We start from the raw sequence: 23,564 nt of genomic DNA on the forward strand, positions 1-23,564 counted from the left end.
CAGGAGTACCCCACTGCTGACACAGACATAAAAAGCTAGACAGTGGTTTGCCAAAATGTATATATTGTCTAAATGCAGCTGATGTACAGGAGTTTCCCCCATATGTCCTTTTTAGCTGGATGCCAGACAAAGTTTACAGCCTCCTCCAAGCTCAGCCTCTGAATATTAGAGGGGCTTATGTGCCCCCTAAGGGTTATGCCTCACATGAATGATGATAACTTGCAGGACGGTGAGAGTTCATTAGTCAGAATGAAGTGATGTCTGAAAACGGCTGCTCAACTCTGAGACTGCTTTAATTGTTCTTGTGCAGTCACCGCTTCATTCAATAGCACATTTTAGAGCCTCGATTTTGGTGTCCTAAAGTTCTACCCCACTGATTCACAAGCTATCACCTATTCTAAATTTTTATGTTCGCGATAACCCCTTAGTGATCACCAATACGTCTTTTTACTGACTTGCAATATAAGGGACTATCATCCCTCCACGGGTGACAATCCAGCAGCTGTCGGCTGTACACTATAGCTGACAACTTGCTGCATCAGCCACTCTCAGTGTTGGTACTGACTAATCATTTAACCCCGTAAATGCTGCTGTCAATAATGACTACAGAATCTAGATGGTTATCAGAGTGTGGACTCTCCCTCTTTAACCCCATTGGCACCCTGAGATCTTGATCGTGTGGTCCTGATGTTTGCAATGGCAATTCATGGCCAAATAATGGCCTTAAAGTCTGCTGGTGACAGGGACCTGTTCAGGGGTTATCAACATTTAGATGGTGGGGAAGCTCCTGCTGCAGCCAGACATAGGAGAGTGGGGAAAGGGAGAACATGGGGAAGCTCCTGCTGCAGCCAGACACGGGAGAGTGAGGAAGGGGAGGATATGATGGAAGCTCCTGCTGCAGCCAGACACAGAAAAGTGAGGAAGGGGAGGATGGGAGGGAAGCTCCTGCTGCAGCCAGACACAGGAGAGTGAGGAAGGGGAGGACGGGAGGGAAACTCCTGCTGCAGCCAGACACTGGAGAGTGAAGAAGGGGAGGACAGGAGGGAAGCTCCTACTGCAGCCAGATACACGAGAGTGAGGAAGGGGAGGACGGGAGGGAAACTCCTACTGCAGCCAGATACACGAGAGTGAGGAAGGGGAGGACGGGAGGGAAACTCCTACTGCAGCCAGATACACGAGAGTGAGGAAGGGGAGGACAGGGGGAAGTACCTGGTGCAGCCAGACACTGGAGAGTGAGGAAGGAGAGAACAGGGGGAAGTACCTGGTGCAGCCAGACACTGGAGAGTGAGGAAGGGGAGAACAGGGGGAAGTACCTGGTGCAGCCAGACACTGGAGAGCGAGGAAGGAGGGAACAGGGGGAAGTACGTGGTGCAGCCAGACACAGGAGAGTGAGGAAGGAGAGAACAGGGGGGAGTACCTGGTGCAGCCAGACACAGGAGAGCGAGGAAGGAGAGAACAGGGGGAAGTACCTGGTGCAGCCAGACACTGGAGAGAGAGGAAGGAGGGAACAGGGGGAAGTACCTGGTGCAGCCAGACACAGGAGAGAGAGGAAGGAGAGAACAGGGGGGAGTACCTGGTGCAGCCAGACACAGGAGAGTGAGGAAGGAGAGAACAGGGGGAAGTACCTGGTGCAGCCAGACACAGGAGAGAGAGGAAGGAGGGAACAGGGGGAAGTACGTGGTGCAGCCAGACACAGGAGAGTGAGGAAGGAGAGAACAGGGGGGAATACCTGGTGCAGCCAGACACTGGAGAGTGAGGAAGGGGAGAACAGGGGGAAGTACCTGGTGCAGCCAGACACAGGAGAGTGAGGAAGTGGAGAACAGGGGGAAGTACCTGGTGCAGCCAGACACAGGAAAGTGAGGAAGAAGAGAACAGGGGGGAGTACCTGGTGCAGCCAGACACAGGAGAGTGAGGAAGTGGAGAACAGGGGGGAGTACCTGGTGCAGCCAGACACAGGAGCGTGAGGAAGGGGAGAACATGGTGAAACACCTGCTGCAGCCAGACACAGGAGAGTGAGGAAGGGGAGAACAGGGGGAAGTACCTGCTGCAGCCAGACACAGGAGAGTGAGGAAGGAGAGAACAGGGGGGAATACCTGGTGCAGCCAGACACAGGAGAGTGAGGAAGGAGAGAACAGGGGGGAATACCTGGTGCAGCCAGACACTGGAGAGTGAGGAAGGAGAGAACAGGGGGAATACCTGGTGCAGCCAGACACAGGAGAGTGAGGAAGGAGAGAACAGGGGGAAGTACCTGGTGCAGCCAGACACTGGAGAGTGAGGAAGGGGAGAACAGGGGGAAGTACCTGGTGCAGCCAGATACAGGAGCATGAGGAAGGGGAGAACAGGGGGAAGCACCTGCTGCAGCCAGACACAGGAGAGTGAGGAAGGAGAGAACAGGGGGGAATACCTGGTGCAGCCAGACACTGGAGAGTGAGGAAGGAGAGAACAGGGGGAAGTACCTGGTGCAGCCAGACACAGGAGCGTGAGGAAGGAGAGAACAGGGGGACGTACCTGGTGCAGCCAGACACAGGAGAGTGAGGAAGGAGAGAACAGGGGGAAGTACCTGGTGCAGCCAGACACAGGAGCGTGAGGAAGGAGAGAACAGGGGGACGTACCTGGTGCAGCCAGACACAGGAGAGTGAGGAAGGAGAGAACAGGGGGAAGTACCTGGTGCAGCCAGACACAGGAGCATGAGGAAGGGGAGAACAGGGGGAAGTACCTGGTGCAGCCTGACACAGGAGAGTGAGGAAGGAGGGAACAGGGGGAAGTACCTGGTGCAGCCAGACACAGGAGAGTGAGGAAGGAGAGAACAGGGGGAAGTACCTGGTGCAGCCAGACACAGGAGAGTGAGGAAGGGGAGAACGGGGGAAGTACCTGGTGCAGCCAGACACAGGAGAGTGAGGAAGGAGGGTACAGGGGGAAGTACCTGGTGCAGCCAGACACAGGAGAGTGAGGAAGGGGAGAACGGGGGAAGTACCTGGTGCAGCCAGACACAGGAGAGTGAGGAAGGGGAGAACAGGGGGAAGTACCTGGTGCAGCCAGACACAGGAGAGTGAGGAAGGGGAGAACAGGGGGGAGTACCTGGTGCAGCCAGACACAGGAGCGTGAGGAAGGAGAGAACAGGGGGAAGTACCTGGTGCAGCCAGACACAGGAGAGTGAGGAAGGAGAGAACAGGGGGAAGTACCTGGTGCAGCCAGACACAGGAGAGTGAGGAAGGGGAGAACAGGGGGAAGTACCTGGTGCAGCCAGACACAGGAGAGTGAGGAAGGAGAGAACAGGGGGAAGTACCTGGTGCAGCCAGACACAGGAGAGTGAGGAAGGGGAGAACAGGGGGGAGTACCTGGTGCAGCCAGACACAGGAGCGTGAGGAAGGAGAGAACAGGGGGAAGTACCTGGTGCAGCCAGACACTGGAGAGTGAGGAAGGAGAGAACAGGGGGGAGTACCTGGTGCAGCCAGACACAGGAGAGTGAGGAAGGGGAGAACAGGGGGGAGTACCTGGTGCAGCCAGACACAGGAGCGTGAGGAAGGAGAGAACAGGGGGAAGTACCTGCTGCAGCCAGACACAGGAGAGTGAGGAAGGAGAGAACAGGGGGAAGTACCTGCTGCAGCCAGACACTGGAGAGTGAGGAAGGGGAGAACAGGGGGAAGTACCTGCTGCAGCCAGACACAGGAGAGTGAGGAAGGGGAGAACATGGGGAAGCACCTGCTGCAGCCAGACACTGGAGAGTGAGGAAGGGGAAGGGGGGGATGCTTCTGCTGCAGCCAGACAGAGGAATGTGAGAATATGGGGGATTAAATTAAAAAGAAAATATGTGCCAGAATATTAGGATCTCTTAATTTTTTTATCCTGACCTGTCACGCTTTAGGTATGTGAGAAGAATAACATGGTATACACCATTATCGCTGACGTCATACACTTACGTGATTTGCTTTTCTCCATTTTTAGGGATATGGATTTCCGGTGAATCGACTCTTTGATCTCCTATTTGAAGTTAGAGACAAATATAATGAAACACTGCTGAAAAAATGGGCAGGACTATTCAGGTAATGATGAGCACTTATTGGAGTTGTGGAGTCATTCATGATTTTATGAAAGTTGACTTAGAGCAGAAAATTGTGCACAATTAAAAATAAAAATGTAGATGCCCAAAAACTGATTGTTGGCCAAACAGTGACTGAGATGACTATCACTACATAAAGTCTGAACACAGCGCTGGCTCACGTTACAAGGTGGGATTGGTTATCAGCGCTCAGAGCAGGGAAAGTGATGCACTTTTTTCCATCTCCATAATTGTCTCCTTGTGAAACATTAGGGCACTTATTTTTTAAGGTTTTTTGTCTTTCAAGCTGTGCTTCTATAAAGGTAATAGAGGTTCATATCCATAATTAATAAACCAGGAGTGAAAGCAAAAACTAGAATAAAAATAAGAGAAGAAAGCAATTCTTTCAGTACATGACATAAAAGAATGCAGAATGCTATGTGCAATGTCTTGGTGAGAACTGTGCAGCTGTTCGTAGGCACACAGTTCTCTCTCCTGCCTGGAAATGCTCTGTATTGTCAGTGTAGGGCAGAAAGAGAAGCGACACAGCGAGGGGAGCAACTGCAATACCACCAGGAACTAACCTGCTTTTTTTTACCGGAACCACCAGGACTATAGGTATTACCTCCTCTTGTACCATAGCCCACTAGGTGTTACCAGTTTTTTTTTTCTTGGACCACCATAAAATATTAGCCTAGAATTTTACATTTGGTAATCTAGGAAGAGGCATTATCATAGACCACCAGGGAAGTTTTTACAAGTCTAAAAAAGAATTATCTATTGACCAAACTCACTAGACAATTTTACTTTACTGAGAAATCAGTGTTTGAATTGATATACAAATGAGGTTGAAGGGCTATGGTAGATCTATAGCCTCTGTCACTCCAGCTCTATTCCCTGCTCAGCGCCTCCTCCTCCTGCTTAACTGACAGTCTCTGTTTGTGTGACTTCAAAGGAATTTTTTAACCCTCAGGACATATATGACCTATTAATATCTTGGTCTTGTTGTGGAGAAATGTTATATTCTTTTTTTTTTTATGCTAATGATTTCTTCCAGGCTCTGGGGCGTACGGTGCCTGGCAGAAATCCCTGCCTTCTGTCTTCGTTGCAATACTACGCCCCCTCATATGCACGCAAGTTGTGGCGCCTTGATCCCACGCCTACGCCCTGCACTCCCTCCACAATCCATAGCTCTTCCTCCCTTCTATGGGCGCTGCAATCAGAGACCTTCTTCGAATACTGGCTTTCCCACTGGTTTTTGAAAGAGCTTAAGGGTCTCAGCCACAAAGATCTGGCCCCAATAAATCAATCCCACCCTCTCCCCATTCTAAATTTGACAGTTCTATTATGTGGTGCGATTATTGTAGGATGGAGACACAACCTCAGTGACGCTGTCAATATTAGGAGGGCTTGATAAAGAATAAGAGACTTAAGGTACCTTCACACTAAGCGACGCTGCAGCGATATCGACAACGATGCCGATCGCTGCAGCGTCGCTGTGTGGTCGCTGGGGAGCTGTCACACAGACAGCTCTCCAGCGACCAACGATGCCGAAGTCCCTGGGTTACCAGGGTAAACATCGGGTTGCTAAGCGCAGGGCCGCGCTTAGTAACCCGATGTTTACCCTGGTTACCAGCGTAAACGTAAAAAAACAAACACTACATACTTACATTCACATCCCCCGGCGTCCGCTTCCCTGCACTGTGTGAGCGCCGGCAGTAGCAGGGCACAGCGGTGACGTCACCGCTGTGCTCTGCTTTTACTTTACGGCCGGCGCTCACAGTCAGTGCGGGAAGCAGACGGCCAGGGACCTGACGGACACCGGAATGTGAGTATGTACTGTTTTTTTTTTTTACATTTACGGTGGTAACCAGGGTAAACATCGGGTTACTAAGCGCGGCCCTGCGCTTAGTAACCCGATGTTTACCCTGGTTACCAGTGAAGACATCGCTGGATCGGTGTCACACACACCGACTCAGCGATGTCAGCGGGAGATCCAGCGACGAAATAAAGTTCTGGACTTTCAGCAACGACCAGCGATATCACAGCGGGATCCAGATCGCTGCTGCCTGTCAAACACAACGATATCGCTATCCAGGACGCTGCAACGTCACGGATCGCTATCGTTATCGTTTAGTGTGAAGGTACCTTTAGCAGGAATCTGTGGGACCCCTATAGAGGAGCAGAACAACAGTGGATGTGAGATCTCCTACTTGTAGGGATGGACAGTTTCTACAAGGGGCTTCTGCGAATCCTCCCCCCCTATCGACACAAGTGAGGAAGCTGGGCCGCTCAGTGATGTAATTTAGGGTCTGGCAGTGCAGCCCCTCTTTACATCCAAGGATACTGCAGTGTCTGTGTCTGAATTGGAGCCCTACAACCCTGCCAGATAAAAGAGGTGACTGGGGAGTTAAGTCTATGAAACCTGTTGGCGTCTTGGTATACTGGTGACTGTAGAAGGATATATTCAATGAAAAAGAAGCAGCATGGCACTCGTACTAATAATCAGTATAGGTGCTCAAGTAGGGTATCCAACCCAGGAATCCAAAATAAGAAAAAAATTTGGCACTTAAGAAGAATTTTGGTGTAAAGAAGAAGATCCTTTAATGTGCATCCACAAAGATATTAGTTTGAACGTTTTCGGTCCACATCCGGATCTTCATCAAAACAATTTTACTGGTATAGTAGGTAAAGCGCATATAGGTTCAGTGTTGGTTCCAACTGGAGAGCGCGTCTCTCTGAGCGGCTTCCGCCGTACTCCACGTGCGCTGACATCCACAGGATCTCCCATTGCATCCAGGCCAGTTGAATAATCCAGTTGGAACAAACACTATATATAACACTATATGCGCTTTACCTACTATATCCGTAAAATTGTTCTGATGAAGGAACAGATGTGGACCGAAAATGTTCAAACTTATATCTTTGTGGATGCACATTAAAGGATCTTCTTCTTTACACCAACATTCTTCTTGAGTGCCAAGTTTTTTTTCTTATTGTAGAAGGATATATAACACCTTACAAATAATAATTAGCTTAATTTAGCTAATATGGGCCATAGCCAATGGGGGCGGCTTCTCCCATCCCCTTATCTTAATCTGAGTGAACAAGAGGAGAGGACATTCAGGTCACGGGTCTCCCAGGGATCTGGATATTTGTATCCCTAGATAAGGAAATTGGGTTACCCATTTTAGGGGAAGAATGGACACCCGTTTGGGGGTAGCTGTTATGTCAACGGGGGAGAATACAGGATTAGTCTGTTAATCTTTAGGCCAGAAAAAAAGACTATACTTATCAATTGTATTTACTGCCGTCGAAGGGAGTGGGGGTGGAGCAAATAATGGCAGCCACTAGATCCATTGCTATAGCGTACAGCGTCGAGGATAGTGGGCATCCCTGCCTAGTACCCCAAAACAGGGTGAATAAATCTGAGATTTATCCATACATGCAACAATGGGTTTGTATATAGTAGATTAACCCATTTAGTGAATACTTGGCCAAAACCTATCCGGCACATTGTTGCCCACAGGAACTTCCACTGAATACAGTCAAAAACCGTATTAGCGTCTAGAGAGAGTAGCACCCCCCCTTCATTTCCACTACCTGACTGGAGGGACCTAAAAAGACATCTGGCCTCCATGAAGAATCTGAAGGTTGTAAGACCGTAACCGGTCGGCTAATATTTTTGCAAGGATTTTAACGTCTGATTGTAATAATAAGATGGGTCTATAGGAAGCAAAAATAATCTCAAAGAATTCTTCATAGAGGGGATTTTAGAACTAGAGATGAACATTGTGCATATTGTTTGTAAAACTCCCTGGGAAGCCCATCAGAGCCAGGGGATTTGATAATTAAAGAAAAGAAGAAAAAAGAAACTATGCTAAAAAAAGGAGCCTCCCAAAAGATAAGTTCAACTTTATATTGAAAGAATTTTACGTAGAAACAGACAGGACATTTATTATTTATAAATCTACGAAGACACTTTTTGTGTTTGGTAATTGGTTGATCTAGTAGCTCTCTTGGCCAAGGGAAGCTATGGGCACTCTTCCCAGGCATCTCTCAATTTGGACTTTGAGTCTCCTACTACTATTCCCTCCCATTTGCACCATTAAAGGTTTGGGACTCAAGTCTATCATCACTGTGTGTGACTGCATGTTTGTGAATCCTCGAAGCGCACACAGTGTGCTGTCAGGATTCTCCAGCGCCGGTAGCGGGCAGTCATGCATTCTTCTGGCCACATTCCGACTAGAAGTGTCCAGCTCCATTCATGTCACTTGTATTGAGCGAGACTGCGCATGTCTAGTAGGCATGTGACCACATGTATGCAAATTGCATACTTGCATTCATGCGTCACCTATTTCCGTCACCTGAGAATCTGGACAACGCGCACTGTGCAAACTGTGAAGATTCACAAGTCTGCAGTCACATAGAGTAACTGCAGACTTGAGTCCCAAGCATGGACAACCCCCTTAATCTTTGTAATCATCCGTGGTTCTGAGGGGCCGTTTGCCAGCCGCTGTCAAATTTACTATATACTGTGTGATCAATAGACTGCAGGTTTTGGTTCCCTGTGGGAATTTTTATTTTTAAAGTAAAAATTAAAAAAATTACAAAAATATATATACCGGTATATAAAAAAAATTAATCTCGTTCCTTCTCTCAATAAAAAAAAATAACAAAATAAAAAAAAAAAAAAACATATTTGGCAACTTTGTTGTAAAAAGTCCAGTCTATCAAAAATATAAAATTATTTTACTTGTATACCACGAAAACAAAACAATCAAAATGCCAGAAACACAGTTTTTTGTGTTGCTGCATGTTCTCCACAAAATGCAATAAAAAGTGATCATAGCATTTTTTATGTCCCAAAATGTAGCAATGAAAACTGCAGTTTTCTGCGCAAAAAAATAAACCAGGCCCTTACATCACTCCATCGACAGAAAAATAAAAAAGTTTAAGGGTCTTAGAAAATGGCGAGACAAACCAACATTATTTTTTTGTTAGAATTTCAGATTTTTTGGAAACTGTTAAACATAAAAAATATACAAGTTTGGTATTGCTGTAATTGTACTGATCACCGTAAAAATAAACCCCCCAAAAACAGTGGCAGAATTGCATTTTTTTCACAATTTGTCTGCATTTAATTTTTTTCCCATATTTTTCAATACATCATATAGTATGCCCCGCAAAAAAAACAAGCCCTCGTATGGCTAAGTTTAATGGAAAAAAAACAAAAGTTATGACACTTGGATAAAGGAGAGGAAAGAACGAGAGTGCAAAAATGAAAACGGACCTTGGTGAGAAGGGGTTAAAGTGCAGTAATATTGGCTGATATACAACATGGTACATCCACTGTATAATGCAGAGGATAATGGTTAATCCAGATCTTTAATCCACTGATTTTGTGACTTTAGGGATATTTTTGAAGCTGATAACTACAGCCCAATCCCTGTAGCTAATGAAGAGGAGTACATGGCTGTAATTAGCAAATTTCCTTTCCAAGATCCGGAAGGTGACAAGGTAAGTAAAGCCTGATTGGTGTTTGTTTGACATGCTGTGGCATAACCTGGTACTTAAAGAAAGTCACTTAAAGGTGAGCAGTTGGAAGAGATTGTATCAGTCTACCTGGGGGTCTTTATCTACCAATTATGGAAATCTAGTGTATTTGTCTTGCAATTAGAAGTATAGTAGCCTAGTCCAAAGAAGAGCACATGTGAAGAAGATGTTTGATGGAGAAAATGTTGAGAAATAAAGCTTTGATTACCTTGTGTTTGATCATTGACACCATATGTCTCTGTTTTGCACATTTCAATATAAAAGACTAAAGCCCCCCCCCCCCCAGACACTTTAGATAGCGGTTAGCCATCAGCTATCTCTCCCGACTCTCCCATACACAGGAGCACTCATTCGGGCAGCAGCTATCTCGCCTGACTCTCCCATACACAGGAGCACTCATTCAGCCACCAGCTATCTTATCTGACTCTCCCATACACAGGCGCACTCATTCGGGCAGCAGCTATCTCTCCCGACTCTCCCATACACAGGAGCACTCGTTCAGCCAGCAGCTATCTCGCCTGACTCTCTCATACACAGGAGCACTCGTTCAGCCAGCAGCTATCTCGGCTGACTCTCCCATACACAGGAGCACTCATTCAGCCAGCAGCTATCTCGCCTGACTCCCATTCACAGGAGCACTCATTCAGGCAGCAGCTATCTCGCCTGACTCTCCCATACACAGGCGCACTCATTCGGGCAACAGCTATCTCGCCTGACTCTCCCATACACAGGAGCACTCATTCAGCCACCAGCTATCTTATCTGACTCTCTCATACACAGGCGCACTCATACGGGCAGCAGCTATCTCTCCCGACTCTCCCATACACAGGAGCACTCGTTCAGCCAGCAGCTATCTCGCCTGACTCTCTCATACACAGGAGCACTCGTTCAGCCAGCAGCTATCTCACCTGACTCTCCCATACACAGGAGCACTCGTTCAGCCAGCAGCTATCTCGGCTGACTCTCCCATACACAGGAGCACTCATTCAGCCAGCAGCTATCTCGCCTGACTCCCATTCACAGGCGCACTCATTCGGGCAACAGCTATCTCGCCTGATTTTCCCATACACAGGCGCACTCATTCGGGCAACAGCTATCTCGCCTGATTTTCCCATACACAGGAGCACTCATTCAGGCAGCAGCTATCTCGACTGACTCTCCCATACACAGGAGTACTCATTCGGGCAGCAGCTATCTCTCCTGACTCTCCCATACACAGGAGCACTCATTCAGGCAGCAGCTATCTCGCCTGACTCTCCCATACACAGGAGCACTCATTCAGGCAGCAATCTCGTCTGACTCTCCCATACACAGGCGCACTCATTTGGGCAGCAGCTATCTCTCCAGAATCTCCCATACACAGGATGTCATGTCGGACGCTGTTCAGACCAGGTCGTCCGACAGACAGCGGTAATTCCGCTTTTGTCCACTATGCGCTCATTGACGTCGGCTAGATTTTATCTAGCTGGTCCGGGGTTAATTTTCCTGGTGATCGGATTGGAAGCTGGACCATGCCCACTGCCTTTAAATAGTTCTCCTGAACATTGGGCGTCGCCGATTATAGCTTCTGTCTTGTGCGTTGTTATCTCGGTCTGGAGTGGTGAGCTAGTAGTTGGAGTATCGTTGCTGGTGGTGTATTTCCCTTTGTATTATTTACTTTTTGCTATATTTGTATTTATTTTGCCCTGCGCATTTATAGTGTATTCCTGAGTGACTGCGGCGTGGTGTATATTTTCCGTTATCCCTGTCTGAGCTAACTGTGGGTATTGGTGTATTATCTTTTCACTGGGTGGTGGGCGGTGGTTTCAGCCTAGGGTTGAAACAGGAGACCGGGCGAGGGTCGAGGCCTAGACATGCACACCATCAGTGTAAACTCTAGGTAGAGGGTCAGTCAGGATTTCCCTAGTCTGAGGGAAATTGCAGGGGCCCGGGTTATTAGCTCTTGCCCACCTAGTCTTCCCGTGACATTATAATCGGCCTTAAAAAAAAAAAAAAAAGGGGTTTCCTTTTTTTTTGTTTTGTCATGGATCCCATGACTTCCATAACCTGCCAGTTGGAGGCGCTGTCCCTACAGGTCACTGAGTTGAGGGAGGCAGTGCAGCAACAGGGACTAGCAGTATCTAATGTGCAAGCTGGAGCGACAGGTAGAGTTGCTGAGCCTAAGTTTCCTTTGCCTGAAAAATTTGCTGGGGAACGCAGTAAATTTGTTTCTTTTCGTGAAGCTTGCAAACTGTATTTTCGGATACGTCCGATCTCCTCCGGTAATGAGGCCCAGCGTGTGGGCCTGGTGTTTTCATTATTAAGCGGGGATCCCCAAGCATGGGCGTTTTCTTTGCCATCTGATTCTGCTGCATTTGACTCTGTGGAGAGTTTTTTTTCCTTTCTTGGAAATATTTACGATGAACCTGACAGAATGGCTCTAGCAGAATCTAAGATACGCACTATTCGCCAGGGGGAGCGAGTTGCAGAGGATTACTGTTCTGAATTTCGCCGCTGGGCGGTCGACACTCAGTGGAATGATTCCCCGTTTGCGTCTGGGGGAGCATGAGACGCCGCCTGTGGGAGGAGGTTTAGGTTCACGTGACGTTGCTGCAGGTGAGCCCACAGAACCTATGCAAATAGCAGGGGTATCACATGTTAAGCATCGTGCTCCTGTACTCAGGAAGCAGGGAGCCTGTTTTTTCTGCGGTAAAACTGGTCATTTTATTAATATCTGTCCTCTGTTGTCAAAGAAAAACGCAACGGCGGAAAAACTTCTAAGCTCAGAGGGTGTGGAGGAGTCCAATCTGAGCTTATGTATATCCTCCATGATGGTTTCTCAGTGCATGCTCCCTGCCAAAGTTGTTGTCGCTGGCAGAGAGCTGCCAATCACTGCTTTTGTGGATAGTGGTTCTGCCACAAATCTCATTGATGAGGAGTTTGCACGCACTGCTGGTTTTAAGATCGAAAAACTGCCTCATCCTATCCGCGTGGTCACCATCAATTCTGCTCCTCTCCCACAGGGGGAGATTACTGAGTTTGTGGCTGAGATTAAACTCCACATTGGGGTTCTTCATTTCGAGCAGGTTACATGTAAGGTGCTCAAGAATCTTCCGGCACAATTGGTTCTGGGTTTTCCATGGTTGTCTACACACAACCCGGTGATTGACTGGAAAACTCAGGACATAATTCAGTGGAGTGATTTCTGTCAGGAGAATTGCTTGGCCACATGTGTTGCTGCTGTGACTTCAAGCGTTCCTGAGTCACTTCTGGATTTTGTGGATGTGTTCTCTGAGAAGGGTTGTTCAGAGTTGCCACCACATCGCTCAGGCAGCATGTATGACTGTACTATCAGGTTTAAACCAGGGGCTAAATTGCCTAAAGCAAGGATGTTTAACATCTCCGGTCCGGAGAGACAAGTGCTAAAGGATTACATTGTTGAAAATTTGAGCAAAGGGCACATCAGGCCTTCATCCTCTCCAGTGGCAGCAGGTTTCTTCTTCGTTAAGAAGAAAGATGGTGGACTACGGCCGTGTCTGGATTTCAGGGAGTTAAACCAGATTACGGTTCGTGATCCATACCCTATGCCATTGATACCGGATTTGTTCAACCAGGTGGCAGGTGCTAAGTGGTTTACCAAGCTTGACCTCAGGGGGGCGTACAACCTCATAAGAGTCCGTCAAGGTGATGAGTGGAAGACGGCTTTTAATACCCCTGAGGGTCATTTTGAAAATTTGGTGATGCCATTTGGGTTGACAAACGCACCTGCAGTGTTTCAGCATTTCATAAATGATGTGTTCTCGCATGTTTTGGGGAAATTCGTTATTGTATATGTAGCGCACCCACTGCCGCAGGGCCGAGGGGTACCCGGTACCGGGCCTCTGAGTTTCTGTTCTGGGGTTGTCACGGTGGCTAGACCCAGCCCGTGACCCTGCTGAGGGGCGTACAATGAAGGTGGAGGTATAGTGATGTTGTTATGATGTGGTGGTGCGGTGCAGATCGCAGTAAATAACAAGGACACCAGGTTGCAGTCTCTTTACCTTTTTACTGAAGGTTTGGAGGGACCCAATCCAGAGCACTGTTAACAGGGCTGGCTGAGACCGGCCAGTCCAACGGCACATCCGGAGTTCCCTTTGCAGGTGGGAATCAGTGTCTACCTTCTAGCGCCTGTGTGTTGTAGTCCTTCCCTGCTGAACACCCCAGGATAGTCCTCAAAACTGATTCTGTCTGTCTCTGATGTTCGTTCTCTCCGTCCCCCAGATGATAAGGTTAGGACGCACCCGTATGACAGGGTAGACCTGGAGTTCTTCCGGGACCCTAGAGTTGCCCCTCTCCCACAGCTGCCTCTGTTGTCTGCTTAGGTGATTTTGGTGAGACAGCCAACCTATAATTGGCTGTCCTGCCGTGGTTTAAAGTAATGCTTAAAGTCTCTTACTTTCTCGGCGTTCCGGCCACCGATTGTTTGCGCCTCAGAAGGATGTTGCCTCGATCTTTCAGCACGACTCCTTCTGGTCCTATCGCCTCTTTGCTGTATTCCCGTTTTCTCACTTTTTGTCCTTTCTTAGGAATCTGTCAGGATCCCATCCCTGACAGGTCCTCTCTCTAGCTCTTCCCAGTTACTTCTCCTCGTCTTCCTGTCCAACCCCCAGTTTTACCAGAGTGTGAGGAGTGGCCTACTAGATAGAACCACTCCCCCTGGTGGCCGGAGTGTGAAGTGTAGTGTGAGTGTTACCTGGTCAGGTGAACTCCTTTAGTGCAATCAGACGTAACATCACTCCCCTTAGTGGCAGAGCGACATTACCGCAACGACCAGGACTCTGGGGCGCTGCACTCCCCCCCGGTTAAATCCAGTACTCCCGGACTGGGAAAACAAGAACAACAATACATGTTAACAGAAAACACACAAAATTTTTGAAATATCATAAACAATGAAACATAACAGTGCTTCCCTTTATGGGAGATGAGGACTCTTGAACGTTGCGAAAGTTAGGTCATGCACAGTTTATGACTCTCAGTTCAGTGGTTGAAACAGCGGGGACCCCGGGTCAACAAAGGGGTCCCCTTTTAGAAGTTTTTGGAGCAATTCACTGTCCATTACTCCGTTGTCCATTTTAAAACCTGTAACAAAAGATATGCACACAAACATTTTCAACTAAATAGCAGCCCTCACTAATACCTCCAAGTTTTGTAGCGGAGGGGAGTTTGATTCTGAGTGCTGCATGTGGACCTTCGCAGCGCAGGGGTTGCTATTGGCCTAGCAGGGCCCGCTATGCTTGCTACCGCTGGTGTAGTGCACTGTCTTCTAGCTACACTTCTAGTGAGTCTGGGTAGCACTGGCAGGCTGGAGCTCTCAGGGCTGCTGCTACCAACAGTGGGTACGGCAGGTTCGCCGATAGCAGGGGGAGGATCTGCCAGTTCAACGGTCGGCACGGCATCTTCAGGTAGGGCTTGTTGAGGTTGCGGGCCGGATGATCTGGTACCACCATTGGTTCTGGTGGATCCGGCTGGTGGAACGTTAGGACAGGTACCACGATGGCCTGATTTATCTGAGTCCAGGACTGGGGAAAATCACCAAGGACAGTGTGGATCATCTTCTACTTTTCTACAGGTGGGGAGGTTCCTGGATCCATTTCCCTCTCTCTCAGCTTATCAGGGCAGGCTTTAAGGTGGTCCCTGGATATCACCGTCGAAGTCTCCCCTCCATCCTTGCTGATGAAGCAAACCTTCGTGTTGTCGAAATCGGATGGCAGGACGGTATACGGTTCCGCTTCCCATTGGTCGTCGAGTTTGTGTAGCCTCCTCTTTCGTTTAAGTACGTGCTCACCAGGTGGCAAGGGAATCGCAGGGGCATGCTGGTTGTAGTCCCTTTCCTGTTTTTGCCTGGCCTGAGCGAGGCTTCTTTCTACGCACTCCTGTACCTTGCGGTACCTTTGCTGCCTCTCGGTATCCCAATCGGCATCCGGCGAGGTATCTTCGGGGGTTAGGACCCCCATGTACAGATCAACGGGTAACTTGCTAGACCTTCCTCGCATCAGGTACTCTGGAGTGCAGTTGGTGGAATTTACTGGGATGTGATTGTATATGTCCACCAAGTCAGGCAACTTCGTTGGCCACAGGCTCCGTTCCTCTACGGGCAAGGTCTTTAGTAAGTCGATCACCACCTGGTTCATCTTTTCGCACATCCCATTGGTTTGGGGATGGTACGGTGTGGTTTTGATCTTCTTACACCCGTACAGTTGGCAGAACTCTTGGAACACTTCCGCTTCGAATGCTGGTCCCTGATCGGTCAGTACCTTCTCCGGGTAGCCATGGGGCCTACAAAAGTACTGCTGGAAGGCCTTGGTGGCCGTCCTGGCCGTTAGATCCTTGACAGGCACAACCACCAAAAATCTGGAGTAGTGATCCACGATGGTAAGAGCGTAGACATAGCCTGACCGGCTAGGTGTCCGCTTCACATGATCCAGCGCGACCAGTTCGAGCGGCCGCTTGGTGATGATAGGCTGCAAGGGCGCCCGTTGGCTGCCACGGTCCTTCCTGCGTAGGCTACATGGGCCGCACTCTCGACACCACTTCTCAATGGCTCTCTTCATACCAATCCAATAGAACCTCCCTCGGAGTAGCCTCTCCAGCTTCTTCCATCCGAAGTGTCCGGCTCCATCGTGGTAGGCTCCCAGAACCATGGGCGCATCTCGCCTTGGCACTACTATCTGCCATACCAATTCGTGAGTACGTGGGTCGATGCTTCTCCGGCACAGCTTGCCATCATGGATAAACAGTTTGCTTCTCCCCTTCCACAGCTGTTGGGTCTCCTGTGGATCATCTGGGCTGGGATGCAACCCTGCCTGCGTCAAGAGCTCTTTCACCCGACGGACCGCGGGGTCACCATCCTGGGTCTCCGCCCATCCGTGATGGGGCAGGGGATTTGGCGTGGCATCCGGTTGGTTCTTGTGCCTGTTCTTCACATGATGGGAGTTCTGAGTGACTTTGGGGCGATGGAATGCAGGCAGCTCCACCTCTTCAAGTGCCTCCAGGTCTTCCTCCATTTCTGGCAAATTGGGCATTCGGGACAAGGCATTGGCATTTGCATTCTTGCGTCCTGCCCGGTACTTGATAGTGAAGTCGTAGTTGGACAGCCGGGCCATCCACCGCTGTTCCAAGGCCCCGAGTTTTGCGGTATCCAGATACGTTAGCGGATTGTTATCCGTGAAGACGGTGAATTTCGCTGAGGCCAGGTAGTGTTTGAACCTCTCTGTCACTGCCCAGACGATGGCAAGGAATTCCAGTTTAAAGGAACTGTAGTTGTCAGGGTTCCTTTCCGTGGGATGAAGCTTCCTGCTGGCGTAAGCGATTACCCTCTCCTTGCCTTTCAGGACCTGGGACAGCACGGCCCCCAATCCTATATTGCTGGCATCTGTGTACAGCACAAACGGTTGGTCGTATTCAGGGTAGGCCAGTACCTCTTCTCCCGTCAGTGCCGACTTTAAGCAAGTGAAGGATCCTTCCAGCCCCTCGTTCCAATCAAATGGGGTGTTCCTCCCCTTGGTCTTCTTTGATTGACCCACCAACAGGTCTTGCAAGGGCGCCGCCTTCTTGGTGAAGTCCTTAATGAACCTCCGGTAATAGCCTACCAGTCCGAGGAACTGCCGGACTCCGTGGAGGTTGCTGGGCTTTGGCCAGTCCTGGATCACCGTGACCTTGTCGGGGTCTGGGGCCACTCCTTCAGCGCTCACCACATGGCCCAGGTACTGCACTTTAGGTTTCAGCAGATGACATTTGGACGGTTTCACCTTTAAGCCGAAGTTGGACAGGGCTTCAAACACCTCAGCCAGGTGCTTCAGATGGTCTTCGTAGGTCTTAGAGAAGACAATGACATCATCCAAATACAGCAGTACGGTTTCAAAGTTCTTGTGCCCCAGGCAGCACTCCATCATCCTCTGGAACGTCCCCGGGGCATTGCACAATCCGAAGGGCATGTAGTTAAATTCGCAGAGACCCATCGGTGTCGTGAAGGCCGTCTTCTCTTTGTCCGCCTCCGCCACGGGAACCTGCCAGTACCCACTAGTGAGATCTAAGGTAGAGAAGTAGTTAGCAGATTTTAAGGCAGCCAGAGACTCTATCCTGGGCAGTGGGTATGCGTCCTTATGTGTAATGCGATTCAACTGCCTGTAATCAACACACATCCTCATTGTACCATCCTTCTTTTTAACAAGGACTAATGGAGCTGCCCAGGGGCTACAACTGTCTCTCACCACCCCAGCCTCCTTCATTTCTCGCAACATGTCCTTGGCACACTGGTAATGAGCTAGGGGTACAGGGCGATATCTCTCTTTTATGGGTCGGTGATCTCCCGTGGGGATGTGATGTTGGATCCCTTTCACCTGTCCAAAATCTAAGGGGTGTTTGCTGAATACCTGCTCGTACTCGTGAACCACCCTGTAGGCCCTCTGTTTCTGATGGGATGGGGTGGAGTCAGTGCCCACATGCAATTCCCGACACCAGTCTTTCGAGTGCCCTGCAGAACCGTTGTCCTCCGCCACGTTTGACGGGACCAAGGGTCCAGGTGTCTGTATCACACTATTATTGACAGCAAATAGTTTGGCGAGCGTGGCATACTTGGTGAGGTGGACCTCTTCCTCCCCACAATTGAGGACACGTACGGGCACCCTCCCCTGGCGGACGTCGACCACCCCCCGGGCTGTCAGGATAGTAGGCCTATTGTCCGAATATACGGGTTCTACCAAGGCCTGGTAGTCTTTACCCCTGAGGCCTATGGCTGCCCGACACCATATTAACATCTCACTCCTGGGGGGTATCGCGATGGGGTTTGAATCACTCACAGTGACGCGACCAATCTCACCAGCAGTCATCTCTACCTGCTGTCTCTGCATCAGAGCTCTAATTTCTTTTTGCAGGGCACGTTGTTCACTGTGGCCAGCGGTTTCTGCTACCTGTTGCAACAAAACAATAACTTCTGCAAGACAATTTTCTATAACATTAGTACCGATAGTCATCATGGGATTACATTCTCGGCGATCAATATCAACAATCACAATCCCTTGGGCCTTCAATTCCACCCGCCCCACATTGATGGTGACCTCTTTATACCCCACTTGTGGCAATGGCTGACCATTACTGGCTATTATGGTGAAATCGTCATCGGGGCCACGAGTACTATCGGTGTCCTCCCAATACCGTTTATAAAGCACGTAAGGCATAGTCGTCACCTGAGAACCGGTGTCCAGCAAAGCGTTCATGGGGATACCGTCAATCACCACAGGAAGAACTGGTCGCCCTCCAATGTATTTGGCTCTCCAATGCTGCGGCCTGACCGTCCTACTCTTGGGGGTTGGCCCTTTGCCCCAGGGGTTGCTCGTTTAATGGACAGTACCTTGCAAGGTGGCCCACCTGATGGCAGCGGCGGCAGATGGGTCGTCCGTCCCGATGGAAGCGATCGTCGTCCCGGCCTCTGGTCGGCGGAGTCCTCCTCTGTCGCATCCAAGGGACATCCTCTGGTCTGGAGGCCAGCTGGATCTTCTCCTTGGAGCCTCCTGTAGGGACTGCACCGTCCGGGCCAGGGCAGCAACGCTCTTGGTCAGCTCCTGCATCTGGAGGCGGAGTCCTGCAGGGGAGTCGTCCTCTAGGCTTTGGGCATCGGCCTCGGCGGCGACTGGGGCATCCGACGCCACCTCCTGGTGGTGTGTGAGAGCGGGACGCCTGGGAGGCGCTGCATGGCTGGGCTGTCGCTCCTGCAACGCCTGGATAGCTTTATCCTTGAATTGCGCAAAAGTCAAGTCTGGACTTTGCATGGCCAGGAAGTGCAATTGGCCCTGTTGGTGACTGCACAGGAGCCCCTCAATGAACCGCTCTTTCAGGAGTTTATCCTCATCCTGCATGCTGTCGGGGTAACTCTGCTTAATGGCCCGCAGCGCCTCCTGGAGATTAAGGGCATAGACCCGTAAGCTATCCTGCGGTCTCTGTTTGCATCCATAGAAAGTCAATTTAATTTCTGTAGCAGTGCGGGTATCGAAGGTGGCTTTAAGCTTTGCAAAAACCTGCTGTGCAGTTCCCTTATCCGCGGCGGGCCAGGACTTCACTTCTGTCAGAGCCGCCCCGAAGAGTTGGCCGATTATCATATGAACCTTCTGAGGCTCCGTCAGGGGATAGAACTCGAGCAGGCTGCAGATTCCTTCTTTAAAATCAGTTAATGTGTGCGACTCCCCGGAGTATCGCGGGAGCCAGGCCGCTCCGGGCAGGTACGGCATAGAGAAGGGCATTATGGCCTTTGTGGTACCGGCAGTGTCCGACTGACTGATGGGGACAGCGGGCTCTGCGGCCACCGGTGGTGGTATTAGGGCCGCGGCTACGTCCGCTACAGGGACCGGAGCTGCCTCTGCGTCCACGGCTGCGACCGCTGCCTCCACTCCCCCTGACTCAGACATGGCTGTCCCTTCCTCCCACTAACCTGCTGGAAGTCGGAGTTCCTCTTCCGGGTTGGCACTTTACCGTGCTTTCTCGTTCCGCCCTTCTTTTGACCGGTTCCGCCCACGAAGCTAAGGCTCCTCCCTCCGTGCGCGGCGATGGCGAATTGTGGCGGGAACCCTTGGCGGCAATAACAATGCACAGTCTTTGCAATAAGTCACAGTCCAAGCACAATAAATCACAGTTCCAAGGCACACATGACCTGATTCTTCAGGCTTAGGTAGATCCTGTTCGTGACGCCAAGTTGTAGCGCCCCCACTGCCGCAGGGCCGAGGGGTACCCAGTACCGGGCCTCTGAGTCTCTGTTCTGGGGTTGTCACGGTGGCTAGACCCGGCCCGTGACCCTGCTGAGGGGCGTACAATGAAGGTGGAGGTATAGTGATGTTGTTATGATGTGGTGGTGAGGTGCAGATCGCAGTAAATAACGAGGACACCAGGTTGCAGTCTCTTTACCTTTTTACTGAAGGTTTGGAGGGACCCAATCCAGAGCACTGTTAACAGGGCTGGCTGAGTCCGGCCGGTCCAATGGCACATCTGGAGTTCCCTTTGCAGGTGGGAATCAGTGTCTACCTTCTAGCGCCTGTGTGTTGTAGTCCTTCCCTGCTGAACACCCCAGGATAGTCCTCACAACTGATTCTGTCTGTCTCTGATGTTCGTTCTCTCCGTCCCCCAGATGATATGGTTAGGACGCACCCGTATGACGGGGTAGGCCTGGAGTTCTTCCGGGACCCTAGAGTCGCCCCTCTTCCACAGCTGCCTCCGTTGTCTGCTTAGGTGATTTTGGTGAGACAGTCAACCTATAATTGGCTGTCCTGCCTTGGTTTAAAGTAATGCTTAAAGTCTCTTACTTTTTCGGCGTTCCCGCCACCGACTGTTTGCGCCTCAGAAGGATGTTGCCTCGATCTTTCAGCACGACTCCTTCTGGTCCTATCGCCTCTTTGCTGTATTCCCGTTTTCTCACTTTTTGTCCTTTCTTAGGAATCTGTCAGGATCCCATCCCTGACAGGTCCTCTCTCTAGCTCTTCCCAGTTACTTCTCCTCGTCTTCCTGTCCAACCCCCAGTTTTACCAGAGTGTGAGGAGTGGCCTACTAGATAGAACCACTCCCCCTGGTGGCCGGAGTGTGAAGTGTAGTGTGAGTGTTACCTGGTCAGGTGAACTCCTTTAGTGCAGTCAGACGTAACATCACTCCCCTTAGTGGCAGAGCGACATTACCGCAACGACCAGGACTCTGGGGCGCTGCATATACCTAGATGACATCCTCATATATTCTTGCGACCGTGATACTCATTTAGATCATGTCAGGCAGGTGTTACAGCTTCTCAGGGAGAATAAGCTATATGCAAAACTGGAGAAATGTGTGTTTTCGGTACAGGAGTTGCCTTTCTTGGGCTATATTGTGTCTGCTTCTGGTTTTAAAATGGACTCTGCTAAGGTGCAAGCAGTGTTGCATTGGGAACGGCCTGATAACCTGAAAGCGCTTCAGCGGTTCCTTGGGTTTTCTAACTACTATAGGAAATTTATCAAGGATTTTTCCATCATTGCTAAACCGCTAACTGACATGACTAAAAAGGGTACCAATTTCTCCGTTTGGCCTGAGGCTGCTGTGTGCGCATTTGAATCTCTTAAGAACAGGTTTGTTTCGGCCCCCATTCTTGTGCAGCCAGATGTATCGAAACCTTTTGTGGTGGAAGTCGATGCGTCTGAGGTTGGTGTGGGGGCGGTGCTGTCACAAGGCTCATCCTTGAGCGGTTTGCGTCCATGCGCCTACTTTTCCAAGAAACTGTCACCCGCCGAACGTAACTACGATATCGGCAACAGAGAGTTGTTGGCAATCAAATTGGCCTTTGAGGAATGGCGACACTTCTTGGAGGGGTCGATTCATCAGGTTACTGTTATTACCGACCATAAGAATTTGCTTTATTTGGAGTCTGCCAAGCGTCTGTCTCCCAGGCAGGCTCGCTGGGCATTGTTTTTCACGCGGTTCAACTTTGTTGTCACTTACAGACCTGGTTCTAAAAACACTAAGGCGGATGCTCTCTCCAGGTGTTTTCCAGGGGGAGAACCTCGGGGGGATCCAGTACCCATCCTCCAAAAGGGTGTTGTGGTTTCGGCTCTCACTACCGAGGTTGAGGCTGAGATTGCCGAGGCCCAGGAGGAGGTACCATCTGAGCTTCCCATCAACAAAACATTTGTACCGCTTCATCTCCGCTTAAAGGTTTTGGCGGAGCATCATGATACCTGTTGTGAATTAGACTTTTTTGGCTCCCTCTGGTGGTTACTAGTGATATGACTCTGGGATTTCCTTCCCTCTGTTTGCACCCAGCTGGGTCGTTATTTCAGGGGTGTTGCTATATAAACCTCCTGGAACCTTAGTCCAGTGCCTGGCATCGGTGTTATCAGACACATTCTGTTTGCTCCTGTTTGCTGGTCCTGGTTCGTGCTAAATTAAGCTAAGTCTTGCTTCTTTGTTTTTTGGGTTATTTGTTTGCTATCATTTTTTGTCCAGCTTGTACTAAATGTGATTCCTGACCTTGCTGGAAGCTCTAGGGGGCTGGTGTTCTCCCCCCGGGCCGTTAGACGGTTCGGGGGTTCTTGAATTTCCAGTGTGGATATTTTTGATAGGATTTTTTGCTGACCATATAAGTTATCTTTCTATATTCTGCTATTAGCTAGTGGGCCTCTCTTTGCTAAATACCTAGCTCATTCTTATGTTTGTCTTTTCCTCTTACCTCACCGTTATTATTTGTGGGGGGCTTCTATCCAACTTTTTGGGGTATTTCCTCTGGAGGCAAGAAAGGTCTTTCTTTTCCCTTCTAGGGGTAGTTAGCTCTCCGGCTGGCTCGAGACGTCTAGGATCAACGTAGGCACGTTCCCCGGCTGCTGGTATTTGTGGTGCTAGGATTAGTTATATGGTCAGCCCAGTTACCACTGCCCTATGAGCTGGTTTTCTGTATTTACAGACTTAGCATTATTCCTGAGACCCTCTGCCATTGGGGTCATAACAGATACCGTCCTGGCTGGCCATCCAGGGGTTAGGGGTACTTTGGAGTTGGTGTCACGTCGGTTTTGGTGGCCCAAGATCCGACAGGACGTGGTCTCATACGTGTCGGCTTGCACCACGTGCGCTAGGACTAAGACGCCCCGCCCCCGTCCTGTTGGCACACTACTTCCTCTCGAGGTACCTAGTAAGCCATGGACGGAAATCTCCATGGATTTTATCACTGACTTGCCCTCCTCAGCTGGGAACACGGTCATCTTGGTGATTGTTGATCGATTCTCAAAAATGTCGCATTTTGTGTCTTTGCCTTCGTTGCCTAACGCTAAGACTCTGGCTCAGGTATTTGTGCAGGAGGTGGTCAGACTTCATGGGGTTCCGCCTGACATCGTGTCTGATAGGGGTACTCAGTTTGTGGCAAAATTTTGGGATAGCATTTTGCTCACGGCTGGGGATCAAGTTGTCTCAGTCTTCGGCGTTTCATCCTCAGTCAAATGGTCAGACCGAGCGTATG

At 49.8% G+C, this 23,564-nt stretch overlaps 1 protein-coding gene across 4 annotated transcripts in view; it reads left to right on the forward strand.

The window, feature by feature from the left end:
- EXOC6 (exocyst complex component 6) overlaps positions 1-23,564 on the forward strand; it is a 273,281-nt gene that overhangs the window by 119,364 nt on the left and 130,353 nt on the right. For all 4 annotated transcript variants that reach the window (XM_077258584.1, XM_077258586.1, XM_077258585.1 and 1 more), the window contains exons 13-14: positions 3,946-4,043; positions 9,454-9,559. In XM_077258584.1, the coding sequence (XP_077114699.1) occupies positions 3,946-4,043; positions 9,454-9,559 (204 nt within the window). The remainder of the gene's footprint in view (positions 1-3,945; positions 4,044-9,453; positions 9,560-23,564) is intronic.

The sequence above is a fragment of the Ranitomeya variabilis genome, chromosome 4, assembly GCF_051348905.1.
Source record: "Ranitomeya variabilis isolate aRanVar5 chromosome 4, aRanVar5.hap1, whole genome shotgun sequence".
In the NCBI taxonomy this organism is placed as follows: Eukaryota; Metazoa; Chordata; class Amphibia; order Anura; family Dendrobatidae; genus Ranitomeya; species Ranitomeya variabilis.